This window comes from Dipteris shenzhenensis, chromosome 23, assembly GCF_047967505.1.
Source record: "Dipteris shenzhenensis isolate YYH24624 ecotype China chromosome 23, Dip_SZ_1.0, whole genome shotgun sequence".
NCBI lineage: Eukaryota > Viridiplantae > Streptophyta > Polypodiopsida > Gleicheniales > Dipteridaceae > Dipteris > Dipteris shenzhenensis.
The window spans coordinates 21,131,958-21,147,799 of NC_141618.1; the positions used below are offsets into that span (position 1 = coordinate 21,131,958).

General features: G+C 45.5%; 1 protein-coding gene across 1 annotated transcript in view; it reads right to left on the minus strand.

Moving 5' to 3' along the window:
- LOC147887107 (uncharacterized) overlaps window positions 1-15,842 on the minus strand; it is a 203,402-nt gene that overhangs the window by 19,120 nt on the left and 168,440 nt on the right. The window contains exons 16-23 of the mRNA XM_087394519.1: window positions 5,376-5,668; window positions 5,106-5,230; window positions 4,880-5,003; window positions 4,694-4,752; window positions 4,504-4,597; window positions 4,157-4,367; window positions 3,927-4,022; window positions 3,652-3,773 (exon numbers count right to left, since the gene is read on the minus strand). Of these exons, the coding sequence (XP_087250645.1) occupies window positions 3,652-3,773; window positions 3,927-4,022; window positions 4,157-4,367; window positions 4,504-4,597; window positions 4,694-4,752; window positions 4,880-5,003; window positions 5,106-5,230; window positions 5,376-5,668 (1,124 nt within the window). The remainder of the gene's footprint in view (window positions 1-3,651; window positions 3,774-3,926; window positions 4,023-4,156; window positions 4,368-4,503; window positions 4,598-4,693; window positions 4,753-4,879; window positions 5,004-5,105; window positions 5,231-5,375; window positions 5,669-15,842) is intronic.

Genomic DNA, 15,842 nt, shown 5'->3' on the forward strand with positions numbered 1-15,842 from the left:
CACTCTTTTGGGCACTCTGTACAAAATCCTAGCTAAGGCGATCAGCATCCGGTTGCAGCCCCTTCTTCCAGACCTCATCCATGATACTCAGACAGGCTTTGTGCATGGCAAGAGCATATTTGATAATATATTTTCCTTTTGGGAAGCCACAGAGTGGGCTATGCAGAGCCTGGTAGTTCTACTCCTGGACTTTGAGAAAGCTTATGACCGAGTAGATTGGGGTTTTCTTGAGGGCACTCTTCTACGGTTTGGATTTTCAGATGCATGGATTAGAGGGGTGGCCTCCCTTTACAGATCAGCCCACAGCCAGGTTTTGATTGGAGGGGTAAGGGGTGACAAGTTTTAGATTTCCAGATCAGTTCGTCAAGGATGCCCTTTAGCCCCCTTCCTCTTTCTCTTTGTGGCAGAAGCTATGAGTATCTTCCTTAGATCTCAGGCTGAGCTTTATGGGTTGAGATTGCCCTTGAGACAGGAGGAGGAGCTTCTTGACTATGAGTTGGCTGATGACACTGCTATTTTTATTCAGGCCTCTTCACAGTCACTTGATTCTTTTCGGAGAGCCTTGGATATTTTTGGCTCAGCTGCAGGGGCACACATTAATTGGCATAAATCGTTTGGCTTTTGGATTAGTGATGAGGACACTCCAGGCTGGGGAGTTGACTTTGGCTTTTCTTGGATTCAGAGGGGTGTTCCTGTCAGATATTTGGGATGCTAGGTAGGATTGGGCATCTCTCCAGCACAACAGTTTGCCCCAGTACTAGAAAGTATAAGGAAAAAGCTCCTTTTTTGGAGCTCAACCTTTGTTACGCTCTAGCCGAGGTAGCATGACCTCGAAAGAATCAGTCGACATTTCCGTTAAAGGATCTATATTTGTAATATATTTTGTTTGCGCTTCATGCAAATGATCGGGAGGGAATTAATGTCAAGGTCCTAGGTGAGGGTTAATAGCACCAGACTAGGTGGATCTAAGGCTAAGGGTCTAATGCAAGAAATGTGCCTAGGGGCAAAGGAAACTAAAGCATCCCAAGAGAGGGGTGAAATGTTGCATTAGTAAGGCCCTATAATGATGACATGTGGCATCTAGATCCATCTAGGGAGATGGGGCTTGTTGAAACTAGCGAGAGGTGAGAATGAGCTTTCACGTATGGTTGGGAATTAGATTTTTCTCAGTTGGCTCTCACGTTTCAGCAAGGTTGGCTGGGTGGAACAATATTGGTGCTTCTCCCGTGATTTGTCTGTAGTTAGAAGTTAGTGGTTAACATTTGGTATCAGAGCTGTAAGGTTGACGAAAAAAATAAATAAATCTAGAGGGGATCTGTGGGTTTGGACGAGAAGTCCAACGTGAGCGTGAATTGAAAGACCTGTGGAGGAATTTGACGGGCAGGTTTTGTGCTCTAGGCTGATAACTTGTCGCAGGAGCGTAGGGGCTTGAACGTCACTCTTCTCTGTGTGCCAGTCACAAGGACGATGCAATAGCTAGTGCTCAAGGAACCTGCTTGCACTAGAGAAAGTCGTCGAGGCCTTAATCTGCAGTGCAACAATGAACGTCACTTAGCAGGGTCGATGGCAGTCTTGCGGGATGTGCGATGGTTGATAAACCACGCAAGTTTTGTGACGGAAGACCAGAGCTTCAAGAAGGGCGAAGGGATGGACGAAGCGTGATCGAACGACGAACAGCGTGGGCGTGTAATCAGAGAGCTTCGCGTGACGCCAAACGGAGAACAAAATTGGGCTCTTGACCTCCATGCGACGGGCTAACCTGACGAAACACGGGCTGACCTGACGAAACACGGGCTGACTTGACCTCCACGCGACGGGCTGATCTGAAGCGGTCGGAGAGCAGATTTCGATCAGAGAGCAGGCTTCGGGGACTCCATAATGTTGAATTTATAGACCAAGGAGCACTTTACCCATTTTCCCTTTTGTTTCTGTCATTTATGTTTTGTTAGAAACAGATTTAGTTCATGGGTTGCAGTGTGCATAAAGGGACAGCCAGTCCGTATATAGACTTGTGGTTTGTAGCAGGGATAGATTCTGCCTGTGCATATGCCTGTGTGCTTCAGTCAGAGTTGACTTGCAGGAATTTCCCTAGTATAGGGAAAAGCGCTATTTGGATATATGCCTGTGTCAAATGCCTAGTTAGTGTGAAGCTTGGATTGCAGGTATTCCCTAGTATAGGGAATTGTGTCAGTTTGTAAATACAGTGTTCTAGTGGTGTTTTTTTTTTTTTTTTAAATTACAAAACAAAACAAACCAAAACACCCATTGAACTGAATGAAAGTAGAAGAAGGGGCTTCCAGGAGGGACCCTGGTGAGTCAGGAGTCCGGTCGACCCAGCAGGTGTTGCGCCCAGGAGCTCACACCTTATCTGGTAGGATTGCATTACTTGAGGATGCCTTGCAACAGTTATTAGCGCAACAGTTATAGGCCAATGCAGGGCAGTCTGAACTTAGAAGAGTAATACACAGTATGTCTGCCAGACCTTCTCGAGATGAGAAGGGAAAGGCTCCAATGGAACCGGAGTCTAGTGTCCATACGGTCGAGCCTATGAAGGCTAAAGTACCTAATATTGCCAATTACACGGCGGAAAAGTATTCTGGTCGGATGAATGACCGTAGTTCTGATGTCATTGACACCTGGTTAGAGTAGCTTCATTGGCCTCCCTTACCTCAACCTCTTGGAAGGGAAAGGGAAAGAGAGAGCAGGGCTAGGAACATGGCTCTGATACCATATGTAGCTAGCTAGGAATGGAATGGAAATGTAGAAAGCATAATGAAAAGCAAAATGGAAAGGAAAATGAAAGAACAAGTGCTAGGCAATGATAACCAAAATACTCACATGTAGATAGCTTGATGTTGACTGATATCAAAAGACTCAAGACAAGTACAACACTATATAGTGTGACACTAGACTCTAGAAAGCCATAGTGTATATGGGATAACTCCTAATATGACACGTGGCATGTCTAGGACTCACTAGACTATAAAACACCCCCTAGACATCTAGTACACTCATTTTTTAATCACTTTTGGCTTCATATTCCAACAAGTGCCTACACCATCCTCTCTTTTTATAAAATGGAGGTCATTCCTTCATTCTAATACATGGATTTTGCCTCACTTGTGCTCTCACTCTTTGCGCCATGATGCATCTCTTCTACCCCACACTCTTCTACAATCCTAGCTCACGGATGCATAATCAACAGTTATAGTTTTTCCTTTGGCTAAGGATGGCTATAATAAAATTGCAAAGTTTGCTGATTTAGTGAAGACTATGATTAGCATTAGTTTTTGACACTAGGGAAGGACTATATAAGTCCACTCCAAATTATGGAATGGCATGTTTGTGTTGACTTCGACTCCCTATTCAGATCACGAAAAGATGTGTTTATGAACGAGATACCTCTCCAATGTGTCTTTAGGAATTTCAGTTGTGCCATGTGCTTCTTGGCCAATATGCCTACGTAGATTTCTTGGTCTACGGGTTGCCTCTCAAGAGTTAGGTTTTGATGTAATATGATGCAAAGTTCTTTTGCCCCCAAAATGAAACCCCTGATTTATGCTGTCATATATCACTTAAGATAAAACATATGTGACTGAGAGTCAATGGAAGAGTCGACAAAAAAACAAAGATCCTGGGGAAAATAAATACTTGTTCTTTGCCTTGTCCATAAGATGCCTTGATTTCGTCAATTGTGCGAGCACGGCCCACTTGTGGCACGTCAGCATGTTGTATTTCATTTGCTGCATCAGACTTCTGTGATTTCTCTTTGCCTGGATGCAAATCCACAGACCAGAGTTCACGTTGGAAGGTGGATGGGTACAATAAAGAAACAAGAACTTGTACATGTGAGATATAACTTTCAAATTCAGATACATCTTATTTTTTTAAAAAAATGTTATCCCTTATCGAGCAATCCAATTTACCTTTCACTCTTCGTTTTGCTTTGCTGATCAAGCTGTGCTGACTTGAGGTTTTGGTACTACTCTTTTGAGGGGCTTCGTCTTCAATTTCAAGATCATCTGGAACACAGGTAGACACTTGTAGAAGTGCTTGCAAAGGAACTTGTCTACATCTACGTCAAATGATGAAGTTATTCATCCAAAAGATTGAAAAAAAGATTATTATTTAATATTCTGCAGGGCAAAGTTATTACCTATATCAAGGCTGACGCTACTCATTTCATAAAGTGATGAGTTATCAGACCGGGATTCGTCAGTGGACTCATAGGAGGGCAAGGATATGACACCGTTTGGTGTAAAAAGCTGATCGAGCTCCATGATTTTCTGATTCGTCATTCGTTCGTCTTCCTTATCGGGAATGTTTTGAATAGCACCTTTTTTTACTTTCATTCTTCCCAGAAGCCTCTGACCATCAAAAGGAGAGAAAAAGTGTTGGTATTATCCAAAATCAAGCAGAAATGCAACTCATCAATGATGATCAGAATTCAAAGGCATTCAAATAACTAGTTTTTACAGCCCTATGCATTCTGTGGAGACAAACCTTTTTTGGTTTTTTGGGGGAGTCAGTGACTGTAATATCATCTGTGACCCTGGTCACTGCTTTCGGACAAAAAGATTGGGAAAATACTGGCAGCCTGCACAAAAACAGCGGGATCTGAACACATTTTTTTCAACGAGTGGAAAACATCTGGATTCACATCTGTAAAATGTCAAATATCTAGACAAAATACCTCAGATCATGTTTCTTATCAAGAATGGACCAGAAAAGAACTTCCCTGTCACAATCAACCTGTTATCCAGCAAGCACGGCTTTGTTATATTGTAATACATGTACCAATCAAGAAAGAAGCTGCTGATCCATTAGAGTATTTTTATCTCCTACAAAATTCTAAGCCTGTCGAAGAGATACCACATACCAAAGCTATTTGTCCATTGACTGTACATGATATTGTTCTTAAAAAACTGAGGTTGGGCTCAACTTGCCACTTCAGAAAGTTATCAAATGTTGCTGACTTTAACACCTTTAAGTCTGGCAAACACCTGGTGGGAAAAAACCAAGGTATCAATGTTAACACACACAGAAAATGACTAGACAACGAATATATACCTCTAATGGAATGGACACAAAAACACACTGCTTACCGGAACTCAATCTGCCCTGTCTTGTATACTAGAATAAGTCCAACTCTATCACTGGGAGTCTGAAATGTTGATGTCCAACAACAGGAGTTATCGAATCTAACTTTCAAAGAAGGAGAGCATACACCCTGCAAAATATTCGGTAATGTATTAAAGCATAATTTCAGGTTAACCACCTTGGAAGAAATGTATTAAAACAGAAATTCAGTTCAACAAGCTTGCAGCAGGCCTTTTGAAGAACTGCTGGTACGAAGAAACTACAATTGAACTCACTTTTAATAATGATGATATATAATACACACGCAAAGAATCTTCTGAGCATAGTAAAAGCAAACATTGACGGGAACTGTCCATAGATATGCTTGCTGTTCCATTCTTGGTACTGTCTGGAACTGCAGGAGCCAGTTTACTTTGATGTGCTTCCATTTTTTTTACTCGGGGAGTTTCAACACCGTCTCTCGCAAAATCGTGGAAATCTGCCTTGTTCCCTGGTTTCTGCAAAGGTGTCTCTGGCAACACTTGACTACTAAAGCCAGCACTTGATATGACAGAATTATCTGAGATATCTGCAATAAGGAAACATGGTCAAGATATAGGATTTTGGACAGGCAAATGCTGGTTTATTAGCACTACTTCCTTGGAGGGAGCTCTAGAGTGGGGAGTTGAATTCTGTTTTTAAGAATTTCCACGCGTAATTATTATTAGTGGCTGCTTAGGAGAAAGGTTATGCCAATCTAAATTAAACCATAAGCTCTAAATAAGACTAGGAGGTAGTGCCCACATGCACTTCTGCACTCGTGTTAAAAACAAAGCTAGTAGTATTTATACTTTCGTGGACATACATGCTAGAGTAATCCAAATCTGACTAGGAAAAATAGTAAATATCAGTTTTTTGTTAGCACCAATTGGGAGGGTAGCTAGCTCCATATCACTATTTATTTATTTTGTGTGTCCTCACTTTGTAAATTTTGACTATCATGTTTGTTTTTTCAATTTGTTGCTTTCATCTTGAGTATACTCTCATGGTGTAGGGCATGAACTACTAGAACGAAGGCCAAGATTAGTGTTAAAATGATGTGGGATGTTTTCTTGAACATTAATGATTCGACTCCAAATAAAAGTACCTTACACAAAATCAACTTTGTTTATGAAACTGATTGACAATAGATGGATCTTGCTAGCATGTGTATGGATTATTTACTTGCGACTATAATTTAAACCTGAAACAAAAAAGTTCTAGGAGAGAGTGTGGAAACGAATACTACCACCCAATGGAGTCTTTAACAGGACACTCTGAATTATCGCAAGTGCAAACCAACATTCTTGTTAACTCAATAGTTTGGTGCTGGGCTTTCCTTGCCGTCAAGGGCAAGTGTCTTGGTGATGATGGTGTCACTCCCATTTTATTCATGAGACAATGGAACTCCATTGGGAAGTCTATCATAGCGTCTTCCCAAGAATTGGACAGCAGCATTATGCCTCCTTCCCTCTTGAAAGGCCTAATTCATAAGATCCAGGGGTGAAGACCTTGATCACTGAGTGGAGGCTTATCACTCTTCACGACACTGCCATACGATCCTTGCTAAGATAGTCAGCTTGACATTCCAACCTCTTCCTAATCTCATTCATGAGACTTAGACTAGATTCAAGCATGGCAATAGCATTTTTAATACTATTTTCTTGTTTTGGCGAGCAGTTTAATTGGCCAAAGAGAGCCATCAGCCTTCGGCGATTTCCCTACTTGAGAAAGCATACAACAGAGAGAATTGAGGTTTTTGGAAAGGACTCTTCGACACCTGGGCTCTCAATCTCTTCTCTTTATTGATCAACGTATAGCAAGGTACTTCTCCAGAGGACAAGAGGAGCCAGGATTTCAGATTTCCAAATCAGTTTGTTAGGGTTGTCCCTTCTACGTAAATCTAAGACTTCCTACAAGGCAGCCAGCCTTGCAATGACATTTTCATCTATAAATTCGATTGGCACTCCTTCTACAGGGGTTAATTGGCTACCAAGAAAGAGATGAATTTTTTTTTTCCCCCAAAAAAGAGACTTCTATTAAGTATTAAAGAAAACCGTTAGAGCAAGCTCCATACGGGAATACGGGATACACCATGCAATGCACGAAAAGCTCAAGAGCAAAAAAGAAAGGATTGGGGCTGATAGTGCCATCTCAATCCGGTAGCAACCTCCGAGAAAAAGGGAGAACCCCTCCAAACTCGAAGAAATACAGTCCTCCTAGAAGAGGCTGCCTGTGAAGGGCCCTGCATGCTAGCCCATATGGCTATCAAAGTGTGAACCGTGTCACTCCAAATACCCGTGAACTTTTGTGATGGGTGTATCTCGGTGTCATCCAAGGCCTCTGTGCATCTAGCTCTCCAAATGTGCCCAGAGGAAATGCTAGCCAAAATCTCCCAAGAGGTGTCCACTCAAACATGTGAAGCTCTGAAAGGAATATGTGGTACATCCTGAAGAGAGCAGGGCTCTATCACCTGTCGGCGGATCGAGAGTGTCCAAGAAGAAGGCTCACCCTCATAAAACATCTGGGGCCCAGTAAGGGATAACCATGCGATTGAGCCCCAAGTCATGAAGAAAGGGGAAGTATGAAAAATGCTGAGTACCCGAGCAACTCCTTTCCAAACAATTCTCGCTTGATTGCAGTCCCAAAGGCAATGTCGCACTAACTCCTCTGCAGAGTGATAGCGAGGGCAAGTGGGATCAGCCCCAAATCGTGATCTCCACAGGTTCACTGCAATCCCTCCATGAATAGAAAGCCAAAAGAAAAGAGTGATCTCCGGAGGGAATCCAACCTCTACTGCTCAGCTGAAATCTCCTGGCATTACCAACTGTGAAACGAAAGAAGGGAATCCCCCTCTCTCGGTGCCCATGATCTATCCACTCCCACTCCCCTGGGTCCCACTGCAAGTACTTGATAGGTGCACCTCCATATAACCACAACCTCTAGGATCCCAGGGCCAAGAGCAGAGGGTTGGTATCTAAGTACCACTGCAAGCCCGCTCCATGGTCCACAAAACCAGCAATCCTGACAGGCTGAAAGGCAACCTCTAGAAGAATATCATCCATGGATCTGAAGAGTATACCTCCATCCCCAACGTCAAAGACCAGAGCATCTTCCCCGACCACCTGTAGAGGAATTGTTGTCCTCGAAAAAGCTCCCATCCAAGTGGTGGAAGTAATAGGCATCTCAACTGTCCATTCCACCGAGATGGCTACATCTATCTGCTGAATCCTGCGTGCTACCCCTCTCCTCAGGTACCCTGATAAAAGCCTTCCAAGTGCCTACTGTGTAGGCGGGGCCTCTCTCCCATCCAGACCACTGCATATAATGGGAAGTGCCCAAAGGTCTGCCATGCTCATCAAGTATACTATCGTTCCAAATGAGCTGCCTATCAATCTCTTCAAGGGTAGAGGGTGGAACCCTTCAAAGAGTGTTTCTGAAGCTCCCCCAAGCTTTGAGGATGGCAGTCATGAGAGGAGAGATAGAAGACCTGAGAGAGACGGAAGTAAAAATCCAGCGAGGGCTGTCCACCCAATCATCTCCTAAGGTAGGTGTGCAAGCCTGAATGCGTCCAAACCAAAAAAACCTTCTAAGGTTCCTGCCCAAGCATGAGTCCCCTCACCACCACCTTACAAAGCAATGCCTTGCACTGCAAGTCCAGGTCAATGATATTAAGGACCCCTTCCCATATAGGGAGAAGAATGGTCTCCCAGGCCACCCTCACTGTAACATCTACCGTGCCATCAAGTCCACTCCATAAAAAATTCATGACTGGTCTAATGAGCTGAGTGATGCAATCCCTAGACCGGCACCAACAAGAACACACAAACCAGGGGATGGCCAAGAGAACCTGCTTCACTACCACAACTCTAGAGGCAAGGTCGAGTTTGGCTGAGCTCCACAAAAGGAGCTTTTTCCTTATACTTTCTAGTACTGGGGTAAACTACTGTGCTAGAGAGATGCCCAACCCTACATGGCATCCCAAATATTTGACAGGAACACCCCTCTGAATCCAAGAAAGCCAATGTCAACTCCCCAACCTGGAGTGTCCTCATCACTGATCCAAAAGCCAAACGATTTATGCCAATTAATGTGTGGCCCTGCAGCTGAGCAAAAAATATCCAAGGCTATCCAGAAAGAATCAAGTGACTGCGAAGAGGCCTCAATAAAAATAGCAGTGTCATCAGCCAACTCATAGTCAAGAAGCTCCTGCTCCTGTCTCAAGGGCAATCTCAACCCATAAAGCTCTACCTGAGATCTAAGGAATATACTCATAGCTTCTGCCACAAAGAGAAAGAGAAAGGGGACTACAGGGCATCCCTAATGAACTGCTCTGGAAATCTGAAACCTGTCACCCCTTACCCCTCCAATCAAAACCTGCCTGTGGGCTGATCTGTAAAGGGAGCATGCATCTAAAAATCCAAACCATAGAAGAGTGCCCTCAAGAAAACCCCAATCTACTCTATCATAGGCTTTCTCAAAGTCCAGGAGTAGAACTTCCAGCCTCTGCTTGCTCTGCATAGCCCACTCTGTGGCTTCCCAAAAGGAAAATATATTATCAAATATGCTCCTGCCATGCACAAAGCCTGTCTGAGTATCATGGATGAGGTCTGGAAGAAGGGGCTGCAACCGGATGCTGATCGCCTTGGCTAGGATTTTGTACAGAGTGCCCAAAAGAGTGATGGGTCTCCAATGGGATACAAAATTCCTATTGCCACCTTTCGAGATAAGGTGTATGACTCCCTTTGTCAGTGAGTCAGGCATCTCACCCGAGTCCCAAATGCCCTGCAGGGCTGAAGTAATATGATCACCTATCATATCCCAAAAGACTGTAAAAAAAGGAGTAGTAAGACCATCGGAACCACGGCATTTGCCCTTATGAAGGGTGCAGAGAGCACTCTTGAACTCTGTGTTGGTAAAGTGTCCATCAAGTGAGCATATCATCTCAGGTGTGACCAACACAGGTAAACTCTGCCAAATCTCATCTCTAGCCACATCTTTGGCCTGTGTGTCAGGGTCTGCGGAAAGAAGGGAGGCATAGAAAGCTGTCGCTATGTGCATGATGGTATCCGGATGAGACTGCACAACGCCGTCAGAGTCGATAAGCTGCCTGACACTCTCTCTACTATGTCTAGGACCAAGTGTGGAGAAAAAGTGTTTATTGACTCTCCCTCCCATCTATATCCGAAAGGACTCCCGTGCATGGAAAGCATACTCTGCTCTCTAATCAAGCAATGTCTGCAAGTGAGTCCTTGCCATAGCAAGGCGCTCTTGTATCCAAGCATATGATGGTCGTTTCTGCTCCTCCCTCTGGAAGGCTGCCAACTGCCGGCAGATACCAATCTCCCGCCTAAGTACCTCACCTCGCCGAGCACTAGCAAGGGAGTGATAAAAGTTGCTAATACTGGCAAGTTCTGTGGCCACATGTGAAGGACCGGCCACCCCCCCTGCATGTGAGAAACCCAGATCTCCAAGATTGCCTCTGTGAGGGTCTCATCCGTGTATAAGGCATTGGGGATCCTGATACTGAACCGTCCTCTTAGATGGGGCTTTGAGATGGACAAAACTACCAATAAATGGTCGGAAGTGGGAACACCTGGTGCAATGCAAACTGTCCCCCCTCTATCAAGAGCCCATTCATCCACATAGAATATGTCAATCCGGACATGGATAGGCATCTGCACCCTATGGTTCGACCATGAAAACAAAAGTGACTGAGACTGAACATGAAATGCATCATCTGACCAAACATCTCTGCCACTGAATCTAAACCATGGTTTCAATCCCTAACCACACAGAAATTCAAGCAACTTTCCCCAGCCAATTCTTCTAGGCCGTTTTGTCTTGAGTACCCAATCTCAATTCAAAGCTCCTCCTATCCCCAGCAGGATCGCCAAAAAAGATGTTAAGGAAAAAAATGGAAAGACAACCAGGAATTATGTACTTCACCACATCAGATAGGTGAGACTTCACAGGGATCAGCTGCAATGTGGGCTTGTAGATGATGAGCTTATGAACCACGTTCTAGAGCACACAAATAACAAGTCTATCTCCCACATAATCTGACTAGAACACATACAGACTCTTTGAAAGAGGGGAAAGAGTACACAGCCCAAAACAGACTGAACTTAGAACTGAACTTCCAAAAAAAAAAAAACTCAGAAAACAGTCAGCCTGAGAATACTATGAACCCACAGCCCACTGCTCAATGGCCAGCAAGACCCCCAAGCATAACCTCTGTGTGCATTCTTCTGTGATCATTGCTTTGCTCACTCCCAGGTAATTAGCATTTAACACTGCCCAACCATGAGTACACAACTTGAGGCAATGGCCAGCCTATGACCCTCGTGCCCACAAGCTGTTCAAAAAAAAAACTAGCGGGTACAATCATCTGTAAACCTGTAGGTACGTTCACCGTACAAGCAGCCGTACAATCATACGTATGACAGCAGGTACTTACACTCCATACAACCATGCATAGTAGTCCGTACAGCCTGCATTTAATGACAACCATCCTCTGTACAGCTCGTAGAAGACATCTTTAATGATCCGTACGTGCCCGTACAGCCTGCAATTAAGGCACCGTACTACCAGTCCATACCAATCAGAAATTAAGGCCCGTACAACCTCGTACTGCAGCCCGTACAAGCCCACGCTTGAGATTCCGTACCAGCCCGTACGGAAATTTAATGTCTGTCTGTACGTCGCTGTATTAGCAGCATTAGCTGGCATTCAATTGCTCCTTCCATACACGATCCCCAGCATCAGCCCGTAGAAACCCCGTACGGCTCTTTCCAACCCTCAACCCACGCACGTCACCCGATGCAAGGCTACCCTTAGGCATCTCTCACACGACTTACATACACCCCCCGGTGTAGTGTTTCTCCATGCCTGAGTGCTCCTGAGCCCATATACTCGAAGTTCTTGCAATCAAAATCCCACCCCCGTCACGTACACAATCACCACCGCAGCTTTCTTGTCCCACAAAGCTCTCTTCGTCACACACGACGGCCTTCACGCACAGGTTTCAGCTTCCCGCTCACACGACCTCCCATCAACTACGAGCCTCTCCAACCTCTCTCGTCGTTCCACCACCCATGCTCCTCCTCCTCTAGAACTCCTAAAGCTGGTCCTTTTTGCGCGATCATTCTCCAGATGCCCACGATCTCCTTCTCGAATTCTCCTGCAAGCTGTCACCTTCATCTACGTCCAGCTCGTCGACTAGAAGCCTCCCTTTGATACGCTCACTTTTCTATCCTTACTGTTCCGTCGAATTATAGGCAATATAATATCATAGGCGATGGCATCATAAATTTCCTCCCAGCCTCTCTTGTCGACTGCAAGCATCCAAAGATACGTAATTTTCTTCATTCATGCTTATCCACAAGCCCTCAGTTCCCTAGATGGTTCCCTCTGCCACATGTCATCATTCTAGACCTTTAGCTTGATACACCATTTACCCCTCTCTTGGGGCACAATTTAAACATTTGCCCCTTGGCATTATTGAGTAATGCAATCCCTAGACCGGCACCAGCAAGAACACACAAACCAGGCGGTGGCCAAAAGAACCCGGTTCACTACCACAACTCTAGAGGCAAGGTCGAGTTGGACTGAGCTCCAAAAAAGTAGCTTTTTCCTTATACTTTCTAGTACTGGGGCAAACTGCTGTGCTTGAGAGATGTCCAATCCTACCTGGCATCCCAAATACCTGATAGGAACACCCCTCTGAATCCAGGAAAAACCAATGTCAACTCCCTAGCTTGGAGTGTCCTCATCACTGATCCAAAAGCCAAAGGATTTATGCCAGTTAATGTGTGCCCCTACAGTTGAGCAAAAAATATCCAAGGCTGTCTGGAAAGAATCAAGTGACTGCCAGGAGGCCTCAATAAAAATAGCAGTGTCATCAGCCAACTCACAGTCAAAAAGCTCCTGCTCCTGTCTCAAAGGCAATCTCAACCCAAAAAGCTCAGCCTGAGATCTAAGGAAGATACTCATAGCTTCTGCCACAGAAAGAAAAAGGAAGGGGGCTGAAGGGCATCCCTGACGAACTGATCTGGAAATCTGAAACCTCTCACCCCTTACCCCTCCAATCAAAACCTGGCTGTGGGCTGACCTGTAAAGGGAGGCCACTCCTCTGATCCAAGCATCTGAAAATCCAAACCGTAGAAGAGTGCTCTCACGAAAACCCCAATCTACTCTGTCATAGGCTTTCTCGAAGTCCAAGAGTAAAACTGCTAGCCTCTGGCCACTCCTGCATAGCCCACTCTGTGGCTTCCCAAAAGGAAAAGATATTATTGAAAATGCTCCTGCCATGCACAAAGCTTGTCGGAGTATCATGGATGAGGTCTGGAAGAAGGGGCTATAGTCGGATGCTGATCGCCTTGGCAAGGATTTTGTAAAGAGTGCCCAAAAGAGTGATGGGTCTCCAATGGGATACAAAATTCCTGTTGCCACCTTTCGGGAGAAGGTGAATGAGTCCCTCGGTTAGTGAGTCAGGCATCTCACCCGAGTCCCAAATGCCCTGCAGGGCTGAAGTAATATGATCACCTATCATATCCCAAAAGGCTATAAAAAAAGGAGTAAGACCATCGGAACCAGGGCATTTGCCCTTATGAAGGGCAGAGAGAGAGCAGTCTTGAATTCTGTGTTGGTAAAGCCTGCATCAAGTGAGCATAACATCTCTACAGTGACCAACATAGGTAAACTCTGCCAAACTTCATCTCTAGCCATCTCTCTGGCCTGTGAGTTCGGATCTGCGGAAAGTAGGGAGGTGTAGAAAGCTGTCACTAAATGCATGACGGTTTCCGGATGGGACTGCAAAACGCTGTCAGAGTCAAAAAGTTGCCTAACACTCTCTCTACTTTGTCTGGGACCAAGTGTAGAGAAAAAGTGTTTATTGACTCTCCCTCCCATCTGTATTCAAAAGGACTCCCGTGCATGGAAGGCATACTCTGCTCTCTGATCAAGCAAGGTCTGCAAATGAGCCCTTGCCGCAGCAAGGTGCTCCTGTATCCAAGCATCTGATGGTCGTTTCTGCTCCTCCCTATGTAGGGCTGCCAACTGCCGGCGGATACCGATCTCTCGTCTGAGTACCTCACCTCGCCGAGCACTGGCAACGAAGTGATAGAAGTCGCTGATACTGGCAAGTGCTGTGGCCACATGTGAAGTACCGGCCACCCCCTCCAGCATATGAGAAACCCAGATCTCCAACACTGCCTCTGTGAGAGTCTCATCCGTGTATAAGGCATCTGGGATCTTGAGACTGTGAGACCGTCCTCTCAGATGAGGCTCTGAACTGGACAAAATTACTGGAAAATGGTCTGAAGTGGAAACACCGGGTGCAATGCAAACTGTCCCCCCTCTATCAAGAGCCCAGTCACCCACATAGAATCTGTCAATCTGAGCATGGATAGGCATCTGCACCCTATGGTTCGACCATGAAAACAAAAGTGATTGAGACTGAACAAGAAATGCATCATTTGACCAAACATCTCTGCCACTGAACCTGAACAAGAAAGCATCCCAGGCTGCTCTCTCAAGGGAGTAGATACCACCTTCTTTGTCCCCTTTCTTATCAAAAGGTGCCTCAACCATGTTGAAGTCACCTCCAATAATCCACGACCCCACAATGTCAGCCCACGAGAGCAACTCTTTCCAAAACAAAACACGGTCCCCTCTGTTGTTCGGAGCATAAAGGTTGAGGAAACCAAAATTACGTCCGTCAATCAGAAGTAAAACCCACTGGGCCCTGGAGGGGGTTATGGTACCGTGTCCAATGACCAGAGGGAGAATAGAGTCTGAAACTGAAATGCAAGTACCTCCTCTGGTTCCCAAGGTAGGAAGCCAAAAAGTCCGGCCTGATAGCAGCTTACTTGACTTGGAGCAATCTCTGATATCCAGTTTGTGTTCCTGAAGAAAAAGAATGTCTAGGGAACCACCTGAAACACCTAGATGGAGCTGATTCCTGATCAGTTGTCTACGACGGCGATGAGGAATGCCGCCCAATCCCTGTATATTCCAACTGGCTATCCTCATCGGCGGGAGAAAGTGGGTTGGAATACCTTACCCGTACTGGTGGCGGAAACAGAAACCTCTACCGGAGCAGACCTCCTTCCATATACACGAGGTCCAAGGGGAGGAAAATCCACATGTGAGAGAGAGAAGGATCTCTCAATAGGGATGCCGATAACTGGCTCTCCAAAAGTAGAGGGTACAAAATCATCAACTAGGAGGCTAGAGAGGTCCTTCAAAGCAGAAAAAGAGATCAGCTAAGCCAGTCCTGGGGAGGGGGTACGAAGGATTCCTATCAAAGCAGGAAGAGAATGTAAAACCCCCTTCCCTTTGTCCAAAGAGGGAGGCACCTGTACTGGATCCTGATCAAAAGGTGGTGCAGACGAGGTGCCAACAACCTGCGCGGCTGAGGAAGGTATAGCCTGATCCAAGGGTGAAGTCGAACAAGGCTCCTAAACAGTAGTCTCCTCCTGAGGCTCCAAGGGGTAGCCTCCGAAGAGGTGGAGGAGTGAAATAAAGTAGAGGGCCTAGCCGCGACCAGAACCCACTGTGGGCCAGAGGTGGCGCGAGGTGCCGAAGGGACTCGAGTAGCCCTAGGAGAGGGGGGAGCCCGTGTTTGAGGCCGTGTCTGTGGAGCGGTAGGTCCTACTCCAGCTCTCTGTCATAAGCTAGTACGAGCTGGTTGCTTTGTGGGCCTCTTTTTCTTCTTTGGG